General features: G+C 40.4%; 1 protein-coding gene across 1 annotated transcript in view; it reads left to right on the top strand.

Moving 5' to 3' along the window:
* Positions 1–2,634: 2,634 nt before the first annotated feature.
* The window catches only part of LOC139468672 (GTP-binding protein Rhes-like), a 70,066-nt gene continuing 52,100 nt past the window's right edge, over positions 2,635–20,600 (top strand). Inside the window, exon 1 of the mRNA XM_071250798.1 lies at positions 2,635–2,688. Coding sequence (XP_071106899.1) covers positions 2,651–2,688 — 38 coding nt within the window. The 5' untranslated portion in view covers positions 2,635–2,650. The remainder of the gene's footprint in view (positions 2,689–20,600) is intronic.

Raw genomic sequence — 20,600 nt, 5'->3', positions numbered from 1 at the left:
CTGAAGACGAGCTCCCCACTGCAGAGCTCTCTATACTGGAAGGGTAACGAAGGTGTCAAGCTCTGGTACGGAGTTTGGACCATAGAACAAAAGAAGGGAGGTCATTCTTGCCTACGAACTACCGTGGGAGTGTCACCATAGGCCAACCGCACACTTGACCTCTTATGTACGCCTCAGTCAAATTGCTGCCACTTAAAATCATCAGAAATAAGATAACAATTGTATATACTGTTACATTTCAATACTTATTTTCTGATTGTTTGTTTATGTTTGATACTTTCGTAGTTTTGGAGGTATTTCATAATTTATTGTACTGACAGCGTTATTTTATGACGCTGTGGTTCTATAATTTGGTTTGGTATCTAATATGTGTTTCTCCTCGGTGACATATTAAGAGGGAATTTTGAACAACCTTTTAGCATTGATGTTATTTCATTTGATATATATCATTGTTCTTCACAAGAGAACATATGAAACAGACCATTTATGCATACATATATGGACCACAGTCCTACTAAGTTACATGGAACCCATGGCATGCTAAGATATGACACTAATCGAACACCAGGTGCCCTTTTAGCAATTTCCGTCTTACGCATCTGAGATTATGTCTTTCTTTCGTATTTCTGTTGTATTGTTACGCAGACAATGTTAAAATGTGTCATGGCATAAACGTTGTGATTATGTTACTACTTTCTCAAGGGCAGACTGAACCTGTCTGGGCGTCCGGGCGTTTGTAAATATTAGAGTTCCTCTATTTGTGCTCCCAATCAGTCAAACATGACTTTCTCCTCTGTCCTCTCATTTCTTGCTCACACTCTCATCCTAGAATAGCCTCTGGGTACATTAAGTCCTTACGGTGTTGCCATTAGATTGGACTTGTCCCTAGCCATCGCGGTATCAGATCGTCTGTGACAGACTAATCAGGACATACGACGTATTAGTGGTGCAGCAGTGCTATCCAGAGACGTCCAAGGGTTGTGGCAAGTTTCATGCATGGGTCGATAACTGAGATATGTTTTACTGACCCTTCTATTGAATCGTGTCTGTACAAATGATTGACTGATATAAAAAATAAGCATTTATTGGCATTTTGTTAAAGCATTGATTCCGGTCCGTCCGTTCCCACTGTTATCGTCCGGAATAACAAAATTATGGATAAGCGGTTCGTGGGAACTGAGTGATGTCACTTCATGTACGCGTTCCCAGTAGTAATCTCCCAAGGAGATGGGGTTCTTGATTAACGAGGTGGGGACTGATGGTTTAAACTTTAAAATACATAATTTATATACTTAGAATATGCCATGCGACACGTTTACCACACATTTATATGTAAAGCAATACATTTTGTTATATATCCGTTTGGTCAAATGCATATCAGAATACACATGGATTTTCTCAATTTTTAATGTTATTCAAGATTTACAAATACAAAAACTACTACTTGTATATTTGGGTAGAAAGCAATGGATGATAAGCAAATAATTATTTATTTCATATTTATTTATTTTATTTTATTTTTCAGTATTTTACGTTGAATGAATTTCATATCTGCAGATGACGTTATTTAAAAAAATGAATAAGTGTGTGGCCGGAGTGCCATCCAGATCATGTAGGTGTTTTTTATTGATAAATACTACTCAAAAGAACTTAAAGAACACTCGGTTTTTTTCATATTGTTATCAATATCTGTCATGCCGGGTGTCATCGGGTGTATGTCACCAAGGACAGTACAAATTAAGTAAACTTGACCGCATCTGTACCTCCTAGTGGCAGTGTTGTCGTACACTACGTATATCACCTTTAATTGATATAAAGCTCATTTCAAGGTTTAACTTAACAAGTAAAACTTCTGCCACAGCAAACACGAAGATATGACCTCGCTTCATGTCTTAACTTGTTTATGTAGTCTGTAAAAGTACATGTGGCAAATGTACATGCGCCAGTGGTTAAGGTTTTAGGCTTATGTGCAAGATATAGTCTGTTTAAAGAATGAAGCTTGATTTGAAATCTTCAAAGTAGCTCTCAAATGTCACCAGCGCTGATGAGGTTGAATTTAATGCCTCATGTTTTCGTCGTGTTACTTTTTTTAATCCTTATTCCAACGCAGCCCGAAGGGATCTTGAGAATTGAACATTTTTTTTAGTAGGAAGTCGCAAATGGGTTTCAACATAAGCCTAAGCTGCAACCCTTAGACGCGAGGCATATCCAAATACGAACGCGATAATGATAGGACATATCCAAAGTTTCAGAAAATGTACAGCTCATCACGGCTTGTCCTAGAGTAGCCAATGTCATTGATGAACACATTACCTCTTCATTATATCTACAGTATTGAGGCGATGGGATGAATTACATGCAACATAATGTCATTCAATACTCACAGGGTAAGAATACCCGAATAACCAAATAACACGGCCATAATGGTATTGAGGTGCCTGAAAAGATGCCATGTTCAGTTGCTTGGTAGTGAAGTAAAATGGACTAATTTAGCCGTCATGGAGTGTTCATGATCAGGGATTCTCACGTGTGTATTTCTGGCGAGGGATAAATTATATTATGTGTTTAGTATAAATGGAGCCGATGGGGATAAGACAACACATTTGCGAGTGATACGCCGGGCTATAGATGGGATTCTGAGATTACGGAGATGCATACAGGGAGCAAAAACATGGAGCTCAATATAAGGTAAGACTCGGTAGAACCTTTGAAAAAAGAGTCTCGAAATCCACATTCAAAATATTTTATCGAACTTGATGCAATGCGGTCATCAATATTCAGATTACTTTCCGGCTTTCTGCTTCGTGTTTATACGACTTGAATGTAGTGAAGATGCTTCCTCACAAAATCAAACATTTCCCGTGAACTGTCATTTAATAACATACCATGTATTTGTGTACAAGAATATTTCTGTTTTTGAAAATGTAAGACATATTTACATCTATAATAGGTTTTTTGTAAAGGAAACAGTCCTGTTGCTATTTTTAGACATATTGCGAAACCCATCGGAAGATTTTTACAAATTACTGGCATCATCTAGAGTACCTCAATATATTCGTCAGGTTGTTAAACCTGTGTATTTCAAGCTAGCCGCATTTGATGTAAACTGGCAACCGATCGATAAAGCAAGCCGATAGAAAATAACGCACGAATCAATATATTTTCCGACATTAGAAAATTAGATTACTTCCGACAAGAAGATGAAATGGTGATAATTTAGAAAATCAAATATGAGGCAATCTGACACAAGAACAACAAATCATAATAAAATCCTGCTGTGTACATCTGCGCAATTGCCTGTGGCATTACAACATCGAAAACAATCATTCCAATTAAATTCGTATTATTCTTACGACTACTTCTTCCCGAAAATTGTTTTTATATAGTTTTCTACTAATGAGTTAGGAATTATTAGTGTTTAGAATAGCTCAATGATGTTAATATTTAACGAATCGCATCGTTCGATATCCGGTGTGTTGTCCGTGTTGAAATGTTTATAAAGCCGATGTTTCATTTCGTTTTGCCTCAGGGAAAACAATACGAGTGTTTCTTGTCTTAGTCCTTTGATGGTGCATCTGATGAACTATTGCGTTTTTGCAATGTAATGACGCGAGTGATGTTTTACGGGACAATAGGCTTGGTGTGTTTCTGGTTTACCCTTTTCAAGAACACATGATGTCATTACCGATTTTCGGTGTTCCATTCTTATAATTGTCACTTCTAGTTTCCCTTTTTACCCCGATTGGAATCTGTTTCGGCAGATAATCGAGATTATCCCCTGACGGTGACGTGTTATATTTATTGTAAAACAATCTTGGGAACAAATAGAATCCAACACATTTAAGCCATGAAAAATAACAGGAACTTTATTTAGAATATGTAGTCATCAAACCAGTTAACGAACATGTACATGTTGAATCGACTTATATGAAGCTTAAGGCATAAGTGAATGTTTTCACTTGTCATGCTCCAGTAATTACATGTATATTGTATTATGTGCAGATTGAAATTATTTCAAAATAACATTTCTCCATGACCACAAAACATTTTAGTGGTATCTCATCTTTATTTGGATGCACCATATTTTACGATGTTAAGCAGAAAGTGAGACGTTTCATGCATCAACGAGTATGTATATATCCGGAAATTCAGAACGTAAATATGCATCTCGAAAGTTTTGTTTGTTTGTATATGACGGCGGTTTTTATATAATCAAGTTTGGACCAGACAATCCAGTGATTGACATCATGAGCATCGATCCACGCCATGGGATACGATGTCATGCATCAACCAAGTCAGCGAGCCTGACCACCCGATCCCGTTAGTCGCCTCTCATGAAAAGCCAAGTCGTCAAGTATTGGTTGTTGAAGACCTATTCCAACCCGGATCTTCACAGGGGTTCCTCGAAAGTTATAGGGTATATGCATTTCTGAGCGAATGTGACTATATATCATTTTCAGTATGTGAGGAGTGCCAATATAAACTTGTCCTCTACCACTATGGAAAACACCGTAAGCACAGTTCAGACGCCAACAATCCAAGGATCACTATCAGGATCAATCTTGAATTCGAACTCATGTTCAGCAGATTCTAGCATGGCAAAATGATAGCAAATTTCGTCGTCTTAGAGGAACGGACCATCCCTTTCTCGTTAAGAATGTTGAAAATTCAATGACGAACGCATTGTGTAACTTGAAACGAAGAAAATATTCATATATCTTCAAAGTGAAGATGTATTTAAGCAACTTGAAACTAAGAATGTATTTATGCATCCTGAAAGGGGAGACCGTACCTGTATTTATGACCAGCCAAGATAACAATCAAGTTCCTTTCCATATCATTAATCATAAGAATTATCTCCATTGTAAAATTGCAATTTGTATATCATGAGAATGAGTTTATGAATCACTATCAAATGATGATGGTACCATGCGTGATTCAGTATATGTACCAACTCTTCTGTTCGCGGTGTTGGCTTAGTTAAGAACCGACAACCTGGTGGTTCTCAATACAAGGCACTCAAACCCAGCTACTTGTACTTCACTATCCACGCAAACACAAAGGAGTTCAGATTCATTTTGTAATGGAAATAAACACACTCTGTGTCAGTGTAGAGCTATGCTACCTGAATTACTTCACTGTGCTGAATATACTAGCATAATTCCTGAATGTAAAAATACTTATGTCGTCTTGGGTCCTACTGAATATCTTTGCTTAAAGCAGAATCGACTGTACGATTACGACTAAAGCATGAGCATGTGTTATGAACCACCATCAAATATACTGAACAACAAAAGTTCCTGTGACATTGAATAAGATTTAATGCAAAGTTATGTTTTTTACCAAATCTGAAACAATTTCGGTTTGCAACAGATAAAAGACTCCTGTAAGTGTTCAAATTGTTTAATTTGCCATACTGACTTCAGAAGATGCGTGGTTTCATAAAAAAACATGAACATGCCAAAATGTCAATTTACAAATCAATAGCGTGTGTGTCCACCTCTGGTTGCGATGCAATCATCATCTTCGTCTCATGGAATGGACCAGGCGTCGCTCAAAGTCCTGTGGGATATCTGTCCATATCTGCTGGAGCATGTTTCGAAGTACCTGGAGTGTCTGTGGAACACGTGGTTGACGTCGAAGGCGCCGACCAGCTTAGGCGCCGACCAGCGTAGGCGCCGTCCAGCGTAGACGCTGTCTTCACCACTGTAGGCGTGCTTGACGGTGGTTTCCTGTCAAAATGGGACGTCTGGCGGGTTTTCTGGCTACAATCCCTGCACATCTAAGGCGACGACGTACGGTTTGTGAAGATATTCGCAGAAGGCCAGTGCTTCTTGCAGTCACTGTTGCTGGCTGGAATCGATTTCGTAGGTGTGTTGTTCGAATCCAGTTGTCTTGTCGATTATTGGTTACGCGTGGCCTGCCACTCCGAGGATGGCCTCTGACTGCATTCGTCTGTTGCCAACGTTGCCATATACACCAAATGGTGTTTCTGTGGACGTTAAATTGTCTTGCAACATCACGTTGACTCGATTCTGCTTCAAGCATACCAATGGCTCGCAGACGCTCATTTTCGGACAGCCGTGGCATTTCGTAATGTTGAATAATTGTTAAATTCTGTTGTTTTTCTGAGTGGTTGTTGTCAGCACGATGCTAAACAATGCATATGGAATCCCGTTAACGCACATGTTTTTATACCCATTCATGGGTAATGAAATGCATAGGACTTGCATAAAAGTCAGCTTTTGCATGGAATGCATGCTTTTCTGCAGCAGTTGCGTTTTTGTGACTTGATTGCATACATGTACTACAATATTGAAAAACAAATTTTACTTGTTTGAAAAATACACTAAAATATTTATTCACAGCAACTTTTGTTGTTGAGTATAATAATGATTCCAGGTGTTCGCTAACAGATGAGTGTATCCTGCCCCACAGCTGATAATAAATTTGATCATGGTCAAAGCATATGAAATTAAAATTATTAAAATTGTTATTTAAGGGTTATATTCATACATTCTGCTCTGATTTGATGGGTTAATAAGTAAGTTGGATATTTTGTAAAGGTTTATGGAAATAGCCTGGAGTCACTGTGGCTGAGTAAAATATTCGTCATTGTTTAATCAAGCTAAGACATATGTTATCTGGAAGTCGAAATTATGCTCTGTTCGTGACATGCCAATTGTGACTGTCCTAGTCTGTTCACTTTAAGAATGGTTGCCATTTAATGGTCTCAGATCTTTTTGTAAACTCATTGCCATCATAACATCCATTGGGGGACTAATTATTTGAATAATTGTAAACAAAAGTTAAACGAGAATAAACTGCCTCCGTAGACACAGCATCTTCCCGGGAGGCGGGAGTTCGGTGGTTCGACCCCCAGGCCACGTCATACCAAAAAACCTAAAGTCTAAATATAGTTCTGGTTCTTACCCTGTCTGGCTCTCCTCGCTGATGAGATAAAACAAGGACATGGGGGATCATCTGGATCTGAAAATGTCGCTGAGATGATTCTGAATGAAAGATTTAAGTATATGTGGTAAAACGCCGCTTTGAACAATAAATATATCAGTTAAATCACGCCGTTAACTTCTAAATGGGGCCCACATGGGAACGTGGTGCTGACAAAACCCATCACCATCAGGACGAACCTGGCTTTGGAGCCATGATCTGCAGATCCTGGTCATAACTCCAAGGGACATAAGCTAATTGAAGCGCCTCGGTCCGTTTGGCAACCCGTGTCCTCCCCATGTGTTTCCATGAATTTAATATATATATATATATATATATATATATACATATATATATATATATATATATATATATATATATATATATATATATATTAAATTCATATACATATATATACATATATATATATATATATATATATATATATATATATATATATATATATATATATATATATTAAATTCATGGAATTCATTCCTCCCACATTAAGCTGCCACACCGTGATGTAACTGTAATACTGTTCAAAGCGGCGTTAAACCAAACTCACTCACTCACTATCTCTAATAGTCTTGTTACGGTGTACCTTGTCTGAGGTTACAGATATATACTTTAGACTCTAATAAGGTGTTACTCTCTCTATACAGACTGTACCTAGAACACTAAGAACCCTAATTTATGGCACAGACATCTGTACGACTTCGGTAAATCGATAAATACTGATATAACGCTGACAGACCAGGTAGTATAATCAATGTGTAGGTCATAAGTATATATATATATATATACACACACACACACACACACACACACACACATATATATATGTATATATATATATATATGTGTGTGTGTGTGTGTGTGTGTGTATATATATATATATATATATATATATATATATATATATATATATATACTTATGACCTACACATTGATTATACTACCTGGTCTGTCAGCGTTATATCAGTATTTATCGATTTACCGAAGTCGTACAGATGTCTGTGCCATAAATTAGGGTTCTTAGTGTTCTAGGTATATATATATACACACACACACACACACACACATATATATATATATATATATATATATATATGTATATATATACATATATATATATGTGTGTGTGTGTGTGTGTGTGTATATATATATATATATATATATATATATATATATATATATATATATATATATATATACTTATGACCTACACATTGATTATACTACCTGGTCTGTCAGCGTTATATCAGTATTTATCGATTTACCGAAGTCGTACAGATGTCTGTGCCATAAATTAGGGTTCTTAGTGTTCTAGGTACAGTCTGTATAGAGAGAGTAACACCTTATTAGAGTCTAAAGTATATATCTGTAACCTCAGACAAGGTACACCGTAACAAGACTATTAGAGATAGTGAGTGAGTGAGTTTGGTTTAACGCCGCTTTGAACAGTATTACAGTTACATCACGGTGTGGCAGCTTAATGTGGGAGGAAAGCCCGAAGCGATGCAGGTCTCAGACGTTTACCACTTCGGTGAAACCCACGAGCACGGGTATGGTGCTGACAAACCTAGAAACATAATCGGGGCGAACCGGGATTAGAACCCACAATCCTAGGTTTCTGGCGTTCCCAAGGGACGCAACTCTGCACAGCGAATCGCGGCGCCTCAGACGACACAGAGCCGAACTGTTAAAACTGAAGGTAAATGTTGGAAGATCGTTAGGAGTAGAGTTATCACTACGCACATGTCCTGAATGCGATCTTCAATGCAAAATACAGAAAATGAATATCATTTTGTCTTAATTTGTAACTATTTTGGTGATCTTAGAGAATATACTTAACTAAATCATACTGTTAAGATCAAACCCTGAATAAGTTTCAAATTCTATTATTTGGAAATTTTGAAATATTGCTCAAGAAACTATGTAAATTCGTGTCGCAAGGCTATTATAAGAGACAGAAACTTAGAAATTACCATGATGACGGGAATTGTGTTAAAATTTGGTATACATATATGTACATATCGTGTATTTGGGCTTGTGTAATTCACACCAAATAAAGACATGACCTGACTAGCCACCCAAAGCTGGAACACCATGCTATATTACTTCGGTACAAATCGGTCACCGACATAAGGGGGCACGGGTGGCCCAGTCGTCTAAGGCGCCGCCATTCGCTGTGCAGAATTGCATTCCTTGGGCACGCCAGAAACCTATGATAGTGGGTTCGAATCCCGGTTCACCCTTATTATGTTTCTAGGTTTGTCAGCACCATACCCGTGCTCGTGGGTTTCACCGAAGTGGTAAACGTCTGAGACCCGCATCACTTAGGGCTTTCGTCTCACATTAAGCTGACACGCCGTGATATAACTGGAATACTGTTAAAAGCGGCGTTAAACCCAACTCACTCACCGACATAAGCTAGTTCCAGTCGACATAAGGTCTGTAATTGGCACGTCAATGCCAGGATAACCATACACCTCCCGTGTGCATACAAAGACTTCTTGCTCCCCCAAACTCCATGTATCCAATTAAAAGTCAACGGATTTGTGGGTTCTAGCTCTTGGAGTGGACATTTGGGAACAATTAATTGATGACTTTAATGAACTGGTCTGCCGGAAAAAAGATCCCTCTGGTATTACTTGCCAGCTGCTTCGACCTCATATCTGCCACTTCTGTCACAATCTCCCTTACCTATCTGTTTCCCACACCGAGCATGCAATCTTGACCTTTCAACATGCCCAGCAATACATAGACATAATGAATGCTGTGTCATCCTGCTTCATGAATTATATTCGTTGAAATTTAAGTCTCTGACATCCGAAAATAGCAATTGGTACATAGAATGACACCCTGAACCATTGTAAAAGAAGCACTGTGATGTTCATTAAGACGCCATCTGTGCTTGAAACCTTATGTCACGAAAATCAATGTTACGAAAACCAATGTTACGTGCTTTACATTTCCTTAACAACATCATAGTTTAATACAGACCAGTTTTTTATAATGGTTTATTAAATTAATCTAATTAGGAATTTTCAAAACTTTTTTTCCAAATCCCAGAGCATTTTCTTCTATTTTGTACAAGGACATTCAAACTTACACAGAGACATTAAACATAAAAATAGAAGAACCTTATGACAACGGTGAATTTTACTTGCAACATTATCGATCAATCATACCATGACATCGACTGTAATTACAGACTCCCAGTTTCCAGCTAGTTCATGGCAACATTTAAGATCCGTCCTTCAGGATTAATTATCATACAAGCCAAGGTTATATTGCACTCGTCTCAATGACATCAACGCACATATTTCCATAAACGTATGCCACTCTTACATAACTCTATCATTGCTCAGTCATTGCCTTAACAGTTCCCTAACATTGCCTTAATATTGCCCGAACATTGTTTCAACACTGTCATAGCCTTTCCCTAACTTTGCTATAGTATTGCTTCAACATTGCATTAACGTTTCCCTATAATACAATTGCCCTAGTACTGTTTTAACATTTCATTAACATTTCCCTATAATACAATTGTCCTTCTATTGTTTCAACATTGCATTAACATCTCCCTATAATACAATTGTCCTTATATTGTTTCAACATTGCATTAACGTTTCCCTATAATATAAATGCCCTAGTACTGTCTCAACACTGCATTAACGTTTCCCTATAATACAATTGTCCTTCTATTGTTTCAACAGTGCATTAACGTTTCCCTATAATACCATTGCCCTGTCACTGTTTCAACATTGCATTAACGTTTCCCTATAATACCATTGCCCTGGTATTATTTCAACATTTTCATAACGTTTCTCTAGCATTGCCCAAATATTGCCTCCCCGTTGTTCTAACTTTTCCCTAACATTGTCCCACATATGGCCTCGACTGTTTCCTAACGTTTCCTTAGCAATCCCCAAATATTGTCTCCCCGTTATTCTAACGTTTCCTTGATATTGCCCCTCATATTGTCTCGAAAGTGAACAAGCGTTTCCCTAACCTTGCCGCAATACTTTCTCTCCGTTGTTCTAACGTTTCCCTAGCATTGCCTCTGTTCATTAATGTGTAGCATATGCGAATGTTTGTGGCAATAATCCGGCTGTATCAAAGCCTCTCACAGTGTACCCATGTTGTGAATCTGACCTTTGTCCCCAGCATGACGAACCAGTCCAGGACTGTGTATATCAAGGTAAAGGCCCTCATTAAGTTTTAAAATAAACAAGAGTAACAGCCAAAACGAAACTTGACAGCCATCCCTCAACGTAATGTAAATAGGTAGACAAAGAAGATTAACTTTCGACAATTTTACAGCGGACCCCTTTTCACCGTACGAACCACGACATGTACGTCTGACGACTGATGTATGTTAACGTGTTTTGCTACACTACTTTCTAAAAACGAATCCAGGGTATACTAGGGTAAGGCTGAAGTACCTTCAACAACTAAGTATATGTATCCCTTTATTAATTGGTACCATGGTCGTTTTGTACCCGAGTTACATGTATGTACAAATATAAAACGTCATTCTTCCATATGAAAAGGCGCTATTGGCAAAATATATATAATAATCGTCCCGGGGAATATGAAATTTTCTCAATTTGTTTTCTCAGATGAAAATGAAATTATTTATTCGTCCCATGACTGACTGTTAAAACGAAGTTTGTTTGCTCTTAATAATGTATTTTATTTTATTTATTTTTAAAGCAACAGCATAGGTTTGAAACTGTTACATCTCAGTGCAATATTCCAGAAAGAAATAAGCAGGTTAAGTGATCGAATCAAAAATCAAAATACAGACTTTCTTATTATCATTTTCTATTGAGTTTTTACAGGATAATAGAATAGTGTTACGTTCTTTCATATGCATTAGTCATACAAATTGCTTTTGACCAATGGCCATTATGGTGCTGATTTATGACTAAGGAACGAATCCATATTACCATAAATGTTTTCTAGAAAGCACCCTGTGACATCAGCAGGGAAACACTGTCAGAAAAAATGGAATTATACCAGGGCATCGATGCCATACATTACTCACATCACCTGAACTCGGCCGCTGTGGGGCAATATCAACGAGCAACGCATCATACAATATGCATAAAGTCCACATCTTAGTTGCGAGGACAAAGAGAAATACATATGCATTGTTGTCTAACCCTTCTGGGCAATATTGACATAAATAACTTCTGATGGTGGCATAATGTTCTGATTTGACAAAGGCGTTCTGAATTGGCTATCCTCTTGTCTAGGCCATGCACGTAAGAAGGGTCTACTTGTCTCTCTGCCTTGCATGTAAGAAGGGTCTACTTGTCTCTCTGCCTTGCATGTAAGAAGGGTCTACTCCTTGTCTCTATGCCTTGCACCTGAGAAGGGTCTACTTGTCGCTATGCCATGCACGTGAGAAGGGTCTACTTGTCTCTCTGCCTTGCACGTAAGAAGGGTCTACTTCTTGTCACTCTTCCGTGCACGTAAGAAGATTCTACTCTTCGTCTCTCTGCCTTGCACGTAAGAAGGGTATAATTGTCTCTATGCCATGCACGTAAGAAGATTCTACATCTTGTCTCTCTCCTATGCACATAAGTAGGGTCTGCACTTTGTCTCTTTGCCATACACGTGAGAAGGGTCTACTTGTCTATCTGCCTTGCACGTAAGAAGGCCCTAGCTGTCTCTATGCCTTGCACGTAAGAAGGGTCTTATTGTCTCTATGCCATGCACGTAAGAATATTCTACATCTTGTCTCTCTGCTATGCATGTAAGTAGGGTCTGCTCTTTGTCTCTCTGCCATGCACGTGAGAAGGGTGTACTTGTATCTCTGCCTTGCACGTAAGAACGGTCTAACTGTCTCTATGCCATGCACGTAAGAAGATTCTACTTCTTGTCTCTCTGCTATGCACGTAAGTAGGGTCTGCTCCTTGTCTCTCTGCCATGCACGTAAGAATATTCTACTTCTTGTCTCTCTGCTATGCACGTAAGTAGGGTCTGCTCTTTGTCTCTCTGCCACGCACGTGAGAGGGGTCTACTCCTTGTCTCTTTGCCATGCACGTGACAAGGGTCTTCGTGTCACTCTGCCTTGCGCATAAGAAGGGGCCGCTCTTTCCCTTGCAGATAGGAATAACCCCTTGCAGATAGGGCTGCTCTTTGTCTGTCTGCCATGCACTAAGAAAGGTCTTCTCCTTGTCTCCCTGCCTTGCATGTAAGAAGGGTCTGCTCCTTGTCTCTATGCCATGTATAAAGGAAAGGGCTGCTTCTTTTGTCTATGCCATGCACGTAAGAAGGGTCTACTCCTTGTCTCCCTGCCTAGAATGTAAGAATAGGCTGCTGCTTGTCTCTATGCCATTCAGTACATGTAGGGAAGGAATTTTGTCTCTATTTCATGTGGGGAAGGAATCTTCCTTGTCTCCAAGCCATTCAGTACATGTGGGGAAGGGATCTTCCTTGACTCTATGGCATGCAGTACGCTTAGGAAGGGATCTTCCTTGTCTCTATGTCATGCAGTACGTGTAGGAAGGGATCGTCCTTGTCTCTATGTCATGCAGTACGTGTAGGAAGGGATCTTCCTTGTCTCTATGTCATGCAGTACGTGTAGGAAGGGATCTTCCTTGTCTCTATGCCATGCACTACGTGTAGGAAGGGATCTTCCTTGTCTCTATGCCATGCAGTACGTGTAGGAGGGGATCTTCCTTGTCTGTATGCCATGCAATTCATGTAGGAGGGGATCTTCCTTGTCTCTATGCCATGCAGTTCATGTAGGAGGGGATCTTCCTTGTCTCTATGTCATGCAGTTCATGTAGGAGGGGATCTTCCTTGTCTCTATGCCATGCAATTCATGTAGGATGGGATCTTCCTTGTCTCTATGCCATGCAGTTCATGTAGGAGGGGATCTTCCTTGTCTCTATGCCATGCTGTTCATGTAGGAGGGGATCTTCCTTGTCTCTATGTCATGCAGTTCATGTAGGAGGGGATCTTCCTTGTCTGTATGCCATGCAATTCATGTAGGATGGGATCTTCCTTGTCTCTATGCCATGCAGTTCATGTAGGATGGGATCTTCCTTGTCTGTATGCCATGCAATTCATGTAGGATGGGATCTTCCTTGTCTGTATGCCATGCAATTCATGTAGGAGGGGATCTTCCTTGTCTCTATGCCATGCAGTTCATGTAGGAAGGGATCTTCCTTGTCTCTATGTCATGCAGTTCATGTAGGAGGGGATCTTCCTTGTCTCTATGGCATGCAGTACGTGTAGGAAGGGACCTTCCTTGTCTCTATGTCATGCAGTTCATGTAGGATGGGATCTTCCTTGTCTCTGTGCCATTCCGTACATGTGGAGAGGGGATCTTCCTTGTCTGTATGTCATGCAGTTCATGTAGGAAGGGATCTTCCTTGTCTGTATGTCATGCAGTTCATGTAGGAAGGGATCTTCCTAATCTCTATGTCATGCAGTACGTGTAGGAAGAGATCTTCCTTGTCTCTATTTCATGCAGTACATGTGGAGAGGGGATATTCCTTGACTGTATGTCATGCAGTTCATGTAGGAAGGGATCTTCCTTGTCTCTATGTCATGCAGTACGTGTAGGAAGGGATCTTCCTTGTCTCTATGTCATGCAGTTCATGTAGGAAGGGATCTTCCTTGTCTCTATGTCATGCAGTACGTGTAGGAAGGGATCTTCCTTGTCTCTATGTCATGCAGTACATGTAGGAAGAGATCTTCCTTGTCTCTATTTCATGCAGTACACGTAGGAAGGGATCTTCCTTGTCTCTATGTCATGCAGTACGTGTAGGAAGAGATCTTCCTTGTCTCTATTTCCTGCAGTACATGTAGGAAGGGATCTTCCTTGTCTCTATGTCATGCAGTACGTGTAGGAAGAGATCTTCCTTGTCTCTATTTCATGCAGTTCATGTAGGAAGGGATCTTCCTTGACTATGTGCCATTCAGTCCATGTGGAGAGGGGGTGTTCCTTGACTCTGTGCCATTCAGTACACGTGGAGAGGGGATCTTCCTTGACTGTATGTTATGCAGTACATGTGGAGAGGGGGTCTTCCTTGACTATGTGCCATTCAGTCCATGTGGAGAGGGGATCTTCCTTGACTCTGTGCCATTCAGTCCATGTGGAGAGGGGATCTTCCTTGACTATGTGCCATTCAGTCCATGTGGAGAGGGGGTCTTCCTTGACTGTATGTCATGCTGTACATGTGGAGAGGGGATCTCCCTTGTCTCTGTGCCATTCAGTCCATGTGGAGAGGGGATCTTCCTTGTCTGTATGCCATTCAGTCCATGTGGAGAGGGGATCCTCCTTGACTCTGTGCCATTCAGTACATGTGGAGAGGGGATCTTCCTTGACTCTGTGCCATTCAGTACATGTGGAGAGGGGGTTAGCCTTGACTGTATGTCATGCAGTTCATGTAGGAGTGTCTTCCTTGACTCTGTGCCATGCAGTACATGTGGAGAGGGGATCTCCCTTGACTGTATGTCATGCAGTACATGTGGAGAGGGGATCTTCCTTGACTGTATGCCATGCAGTCCATGTGGAGAGGGGATCTTCCCTGTCTCTTTGCCATTCAGTACATGTGGAGAGGGGATCTCCCTTGACTGTATGTCATGCAGTACATGTGGAGAGGGGATCATCTTGACTGTATGTCATGCAGTCCATGTGGAGAGGGGATCTTCCCTGTCTCTGTGCCATTCAGTACATGTGGAGAGGGGATCTCCCTTGACTGTATGTCATGCAGTACATGTGGAGAGGGGATCATCTTGACTGTATGTCATGCAGTACATCTGGAGAGGGGATCTCCCTTGACTGTATGTCATGCAGTACATGTGGAGAGGGGATCTTCCTTGACTGTATGTCATGCAGTCCATGTGGAGAGGGGATCTTCCCTGTCTCTGTGCCATTCAGTACATGTGGAGAGGGGATCTCCCTTGACTGTATATCATGCAGTACATGTGGAGAGGGGATCATCTTGACTGTATGTCATGCAGTCCATGTGGAGAGGGGATCTTCCCTGTCTCTGTGCCATTCAGTACATGTGGAGAGGGGATCTCCCTTGACTGTATATCATGCAGTACATGTGGAGAGGGGATCATCTTGACTGTATGTCATGCAGTACATGTGGAGAGGGGATCTTCCCTGTCTCTGTGCCATTCAGTACATGTGGAGAGGGGGTCTGCCTTGACTCTGTGCCATTCAGTACATGTAGAGAGGGGATCTTCCCTGTCTCTGTGCCATTCAGTACATGTGGAGAGGGGGTCTGCCTTGACTGTATGTCATGCAGTACATGTGGAGAGGGGGTCTGCCTTGACTGTATGTCATGCAGTACATGTGGAGAGGGGGTCTGCCTTGACTGTATGTCATGCAGTACATGTGGAGAGGGGGTCTGCCTTGACTGTATGTCATGCAGTACATGTGGAGAGGGGGTCTGCCTTGACTGTATGTCATGCAGTACATGTGGAGAGGGGGTCTGCCTTGACTGTATGTCATGCAGTACATGTGGAGAGGGGGTCTGCCTTGACTGTATGTCATGCAGTACATGTGGAGAGGGGATCTTCCCTGTCTCTGTGCCATTCAGTACATGTGGAGAGGGGGTCTGCCTTGACTCTGTGCTATTCAGTACATGTAGAGAGGGGATCTTCCCTGTCTCTGTGCCATTCAGTACATGTGGAGAGGGGGTCTGCCTTGACTGTATGTCATGCAGTACAGGTAAGAAGGGATCAGAATACCAGAATGACAACTACTAAAGCCTTCCCCTTTTGTTCATGTTATTAGTATTACCGGATGAATATGATGAATTTAAAACGTTGCAGTCAAAGCTGAAGTCACTCAACCACTCAACCACTACCCGATCTATTTCTAATATAATACAACCTACTCGAAATGTTTAGATACACTAAACGTCTATAGTAACAGGGACCGGTTTAAATGGGTTAATCTATTTTCAGGCAATAAACATCCTTTTCGCGAACACCTGGTGTCATCACTGATTTTCAGTGATCCATTCATATAATCATCACTCTTTTGCCTTTTGCGCCCAACGGAATCTTCTTCGGAGGATAATCGAAACTGGTTATTCACTGGTGATGCCGTTTCATATTTACAGTTCAAATACTGAGGCCGAAATTTGGAGAAACATGTTGATGTCTCTGTATGTAAATAGTTTTAACAATGGTGTCGACATAGATCCTCTTACCGTGTACAAAGGGAACTAACTCTAGAATCATTTGTACAGTCTCCAGTTGCTGGCCTCATTACGTTCAAGGTTTTTGTGACTTTGTCCATCGTGCCCCCCAGCAATATCGACATAATTGTAGCAGACAAGACCACAGGCTGCACTGGGTTAAATGAGAAATGACACGCAATCTGCTCTCAAGACATTCAGCCCAGTGTCCCCAGCACAGGGAATTCATATTTATTCAATTACGTTTCTTGTGTAATCAGAATTTCAGCTGTAATCTTGTCAGCAGCATTTAGCATTGGAAAATGATATTGATGGAAATCAGTTATTACCTGCTTCAAGGCAAACACTTCTCCACAAATGTGGGTCTTGGTTGTTGTCAGACGAATAATCGTGCTGCGGGACGGAATTTGATAATATCTATCCACTTCAATCCTGTAATAAAACGTCAGTTTCGTTGGCATTTGTCAATCTAAACACGTATTCGAAATAAAAGCGATCATTTCCCTAATCTTTAGTTTATTGTACGATTCCGAATATATCGTGTAAAATGAGAATATTTTTAATGGATATTGTTTCTTCAGATTTGTTCAAAGAGGCGGAAATGATTTGCAGAAATAATAAAAATCATTATATTCATAGCATGTTTTAAAATAGCGAATCTTGTACATCGCTGACACTTAAATATCTTCTGACTACGAATGGTTGCCACAACGTCACATGGTATCTTGTCATGATATCTTTATATATAATTCGCTTCGCATTTTCTCCAAAGCATTTTCAATTCTTTTCACTTCATAGTTTCCTCTATATTACAAAACTGTAGACATGAACCATAACGTATTCTCACGTTATGCGGCATATTAGTCTCAGAGGCATCACCGCCAGAGCATCATCATCCAAAAAAGTGGTGATAACGAAAGATTTAGATTTCATATTTAAGTCATAAAGTCTTATCTTGTGTGAAGACATTGCCTTCTGTATGAAAGAAAACGTTACACGATGCAAAACTCCGAGAGATGGTATTGATTTTGCGAGTAAGCTCTGATGGCTGGAGTAGGTAACACGTAAAGAGCAGCAAGAGGAGGGAGCATGTTGCTTCAGGGAACATAGGGATGTAAGATTCACCATCGCTATGTGTTTCAGTGGGTGTTTTAGTCACGATGCACTCCATGCTATTGGGGAATAGTGCCATATGACTACTGCATATCCTTGGTGGATTCTTTGCTTTACCGCAAATGTCCAAAATAATGTATAATACCCGGCGTACTTTTTCGGATTTCAATTGGAGCCGCGTGGAGGATCATACTACTGTAAGGTTGAGCTTAGGCAAGGCTAATGAGTTAATTTTTTTGGCCAACTATTTACCACGGGATCATGGGTTTTATCACAAACACATGGTGCTTGTTAACTTAATGAGCATCAACTTTGTTTAACTTTATGTGTATGCACAGTAGTCATTTTCTCTGCGAACTCGAAACTGGATAAATTTTGTATGGAGCTTCCTCAAATTACATATGATTCATTCGTTAAAAGTGGTAGCTAATCCATACCCTAACCAGATGGATCTTAAAGGGTTGCCTAACACTAAGGAGCGTTAATGGGCTTTTGGATGGCAAGGGGTGATCGTGAAGGGGTATTTGATCGGAAAAGCTACCTAACCCTAGTGATCGTAAAAGGGGTGCTTGATCAGAAAGGGGATCTAAGCGCTAAGAATAGTGTTGGTGGTAACCTACCCCAAAGATGCAACGAGATAGTTGCACTGTAGATATTGTAAAATGTCGGCTAAGGAAAAGCAGTAAGAAGTTTGGAGATAAAAACGAAATAATTTACTGGTGAGATTTGTTAACATGATTGGCAGCGAGAGGCTAGTCATTGTGATGTGTTGTGGATCTCCGTGTCTCGTCATTGTAAACAGGTGTCGATCTGTGTCTAGTCATTCTGAAATATGTAGATCTGTGTTTAGTTATTGTGATCAGATGTAGATCTATGTCAAGTCATTGTGATCAGATGTAGATCAGTGTCCAGTCATTGTCAACAGACGTAGATATGTGTGTAGTCATTGCGAATAGATGCAGATCTGTGTCTAGTTATTGTAAACATATGTGGACCCGTGTGTAGTCATTGTAAATAGTTCTCTCTGATAGGTATGAGGAGCATACATGAGCGGCTCTCCCATTATAGAAACAAGAATTTCTCCACGAACACAGATACGTCATATATAGAATGGTTTCTATGCAATGTCATGTCACGTCATGCCATGCACGTCAGTGATTGAGGTAAAACAACATGGACTGCTACCAACAGATCCTTACTCTTCCAATTTGGATTTGGTTTTGCATGGCTAAGTCAAAAGATCGGTGATACGTAACTGTTAAGTCTTTTTAAACAAAGATTACATGGCTAGCTCTACCAAAATGTCATTTGTCCCTGGACATTTCACCTAAATATCAATACTTTTCATAAAACACAGAAATCATAATACGAGCATGCGTGTCCAACTGAGTTTACGAAACGTGTGTCAAAATTCTTGTATTTCCAGAGCGAGAGTTAGGGTAATAAATGAGTTCTTACACCGGTTGAACACAACTATATGCAGTTATACGATTGCCATCCATAGCCACCCATGCAACATGAACATAATGAACACAAATACAGACAGTAACAAAGTGATAGTGACTCCAGCCATAATCAGGTATGTATGGTAATCTATATATGCATGGGCACGGGTGTAGCTGGGTTGCTAGTTATTTTTTATTCCCCTCCGAGGTCCACACACTTCATAGCGATGCTGGAGTGTCTGCATCTCACTGGTATAGAAAGCTTCCCCCTGGTGGTTAAAATGCCCTCCACGGAAGAAATAATGATCATCATCAACAACATCCTCTGCATCATGCTTGTCAGACAGATGGATATCGGACGGTTCCAAATTTGGTGAAATTATGTTCCGTAGGTTCAAAGCTACAGTCATGCGTTGTAACCATGGTGATAACGGACCTCTGCAGACGTAGGTTGTCCTGGTGGAACAACAAACCTTTTCGAAATCGAGGTTTAGCCTTGGCATTATCAAGTAGTTGCCAGAGTAGAATAGCATAACATTGCCCATTAATGATATGACATTTTGGGAGGTAGTTACAGCAGTAGGATTCCTTCAGAATCACAGACAACAGACGTCATCACGTTGATGGCTGATGAAACAGACTTTGCCTCTTTGGGGAAGGCAATGTTAGACGTTCCACTTGAACCCAGCATGCTGAAACGTTTGTCATGCACAGAGATTGTGCTCAATTCTCTCATGAGAGGTGCCTACTGTGCGTGTGGTGATCATCGATCATCATGGACCATAATCATATCATGCGTTATTTTACCAACGTTTTCTTTGGTAGTGGCAGCTGATGGTGTTCCTGATCTCCAAGGCTTTCCCCCCTTGAAGTCTGCTGCCCACACCTTAATAATGACTAG

The sequence above is a fragment of the Haliotis cracherodii genome, unplaced genomic scaffold, assembly GCF_022045235.1.
Source record: "Haliotis cracherodii isolate W230 unplaced genomic scaffold, xgHalCrac1.p SCAF_2, whole genome shotgun sequence".
In the NCBI taxonomy this organism is placed as follows: domain Eukaryota; kingdom Metazoa; phylum Mollusca; class Gastropoda; order Lepetellida; family Haliotidae; genus Haliotis; species Haliotis cracherodii.
Note: the sequence above shows the minus strand (reverse complement) of the source record. Positions and strands in the feature narration are given on the sequence as shown.